We start from the raw sequence: 2688 nt of genomic DNA, 5'->3' as shown, positions 1-2688 counted from the left end.
GCCGTCGCATCAGCGGGCCGAATGCATCACCGCCTAATTAAGCGCCCGTATCCGTCCGAGAGGGCAATGCAAAGCGAGTAGGTTTTTAATCCGGACAGCGCTCTCGCAGAGAGGCGCGCGAGAGGGAGGATTAATGCCCTGATGGCGAGCTTAACAACGATGTGTAACTGCAGATGCCCATGCAGCGTTACGACGACGGGCATGTGATGCCCGAGAGCGATCGCCCGCTCGCTCGACCCGAATGCATACGGACGGTTGCATTGCATGCATCATCACGCGCATGCAGTAATGGCCGCTGGGCGGTGACCGGAGCCGGCCGGTCTCCGGGAGGTGCGTGCTGGGCTCGCTCCGGCGGTTAAAGGGGGCAGGGTAGAAATCAATCGAGTGCGCGAGATATTGAACTGCGCCGGTGCAGCGGCGACTGAGCTGAGCACTGCACTGGCCTGGCCAGTAGTAAGTGTTGTGAACATCTGGTGGGGCCGGGCGCAGTGTGTCCCCTTTAAGATCCTGGCTACCACTTCTGTGGTCTTAAATTTCCGGCCCCCTCCTGAGCTCTCGCCTCCCACTATATAAGCCCCGCCCCCGCACCGCCCGAATCCAGACCCAACGCCGGCCGCGCACTTTACTCCGCTCTGACTGACTCCCCTCTCGCCCAGGTGGATACATAGATAGGCTGATAGATATAGCTTTGGAAGGATCGGATCGGATCGACCCAAGCGGCTGCCCAAGTACGCCAGCGTCCCATCCTCGTCGGCCGAGCAAGCAAGTGCAGCTAGCGGCAGCGGGGAGCAGACATGGTGTCGTTGCAGTCGGCGCTGCTGCCGGAGGCCGGCAAGCGGCCCCCGTGCCTCTCCTTCGCCGACGCCAGCGTCGTCGCGTCCACCGCCACCAGCAAGAAGCGTAAGCGGGACGGCGAGGTGGAGGAGGAGGAGGAGCACGACGGGATCGAGCTCAATTTCGACGCCGCGCCGCTCCCCCTCGAGTGGCAGCGCTGCCTCGACATCAAGGTGCGCCGCGTGCCTGCTCCTACCTACTGCCGCGATGATCGCTCGATCGTCCGTCGGTGCATGTCTACTTATAATATGCTTGTGATTGTTTTCTGACCGCGTGGGTGCGTGTTGTGCAGTCGGGGCAGATCCACTACTACAACACCAGGACGCACAAGAGGACGTCCAAGGACCCGAGGCGGCACGGCGGCGCGGCGCCCGCGGTGGAGGAGGACGTCGCGAATTGCGGGCCGCAAGGGCTGGACCTGGACCTGAACCTGGCGTTCGAGCCGCGGCGTAGTTCGCCCGTCAAGGAGCTGCAGAAGAACGCCGAGGCCAAGCCAGCGGCGGCGGGAGGCGATCGTCACGGGGACCAGGCGCCGGGCAGCGCATCCGGCGGCATGGAGATGGTGGCGGCCGTGTGCATGCGGTGCCACATGCTGGTGATGATGTGCCGCGCGTGCCCGGCCTGCCCCAACTGCAAGTTCCTGCACCCGACGAGCCGGCCCACGCCTCCGCCGCCGGAGCCGGCGCCGCTCAAGCTCGGTCTCCAGCTGCTCTGCTGCAGGGACTAAGCTCGCTCCTATAGAGATCAGATCATGCATGCATGGACCAAGCTAGCATTCGAATATCCGATCGATCGTCTCATGGTGCACCTTGATATAAGTGCAACGAGGACTGTTACAGTGCACCACAAGTAATGTTGTACTCTACGTTGACCATGTAGCTGCGGACGAGTGTTTGTACATGTGCAAGTAATAAACAATGATGGTAACTAAATATCGTTGTTCACATGTACGTACTGTATTGCATGTAGAGGCCATGGCCGGCTATAGCTATTACGGTAAACTTGAGGAGTTGGCAGTGATCATGGGGCTAATCTAAATGATCGGTGCTGCTATGAATTGAATGAATGGATGACGTAGATATAATTAAGTGCGTATATAAATGTAGTCTGCAGCTTCTGGTATGTGTCACTTGTCCGTGCATGTATATATGCCACCATCACCATGCAATGTTTGAAAGTTGGTTGGTTGTTGGTGCGCAGAAATTTATGTTGCTATAGTGATCCTAGCGCGCGCACACACACACATTTTCTTTCTTTCAAGACGAAACAGTACCTGTTCCATCGCATTGATGGGCACCCCGGAGATACGTAGGGTGCATCGATCGCAGACGAATTTTCCATGCAAGAAAAAAAAACCAGGAACATGCATGCATGCGTCTACACGACGACGACGACCCAGCTTCGCTTCACTAGTGGCGTAGCGTTGCCGCCTGGACTACACAGATATATATCCGGTGGCCCGTTCCGTCAGAACAGAAGTGGTGCTATCGATCGATCAAGTTAGCTGAAAGGTGCATCCGGCGTCCGGATGTGTGTAGATGGATAGATGGAGTGTCGTGAGCTAATGTGGAAACCGGCCGGCCGGGTGAGAGAGAGGAGATTGGTTTGAATGCGGCTCATTTACTACTATCTAGATGGCGGGTGCAACGAACCGTCCTCTCGTGTATTCAAGCGCAATATGTGTTGTGCTTGCTGCGTGCTGCCGCCTTTCTCTTGTCACGGCAATGAATCCGCATCGCCCGATTAATTGCGTGCGCCGGCCCGGGCCGGTGTCGATCGAGTTCAACACGCCGCTGGAATAGTAGGACAGCATCCATCCATCCGATCCACATTAACTTCCTACTGCATGCAGAT

General features: G+C 57.6%; 1 protein-coding gene across 1 annotated transcript; it reads left to right on the top strand.

Moving 5' to 3' along the window:
- Window positions 1-589: 589 nt before the first annotated feature.
- Window positions 590-1766, top strand: LOC109765314 (uncharacterized). The gene is made up of 2 exons (XM_020324113.4): window positions 590-1007; window positions 1127-1766. Exons 1-2 carry the CDS (start codon window positions 795-797, stop codon window positions 1559-1561), a joined length of 648 nt encoding a protein of 215 aa, XP_020179702.1. The 5' UTR covers window positions 590-794; the 3' UTR covers window positions 1562-1766.
- The last annotated feature ends 922 nt before the right edge of the window (window positions 1767-2688 follow it).

Source organism: Aegilops tauschii, chromosome 4, assembly GCF_002575655.3.
Source record: "Aegilops tauschii subsp. strangulata cultivar AL8/78 chromosome 4, Aet v6.0, whole genome shotgun sequence".
In the NCBI taxonomy this organism is placed as follows: Eukaryota; Viridiplantae; Streptophyta; class Magnoliopsida; order Poales; family Poaceae; genus Aegilops; species Aegilops tauschii.
This window is presented reverse-complemented; position numbering and strand designations above follow the sequence as displayed.

Coding starts and splice junctions, on each gene's coding strand:
- LOC109765314 (XM_020324113.4), top strand. CDS start 795: ATGGTGTCGTTGCAGTCGGCGCTGCTGCCGGAGGCCGGCAAGCGGCCC. Junction 1,008..1,126: donor AGCGCTGCCTCGACATCAAG/GTGCGCCGCGTG, acceptor CGTGTTGTGCAG/TCGGGGCAGATCCACTACTA.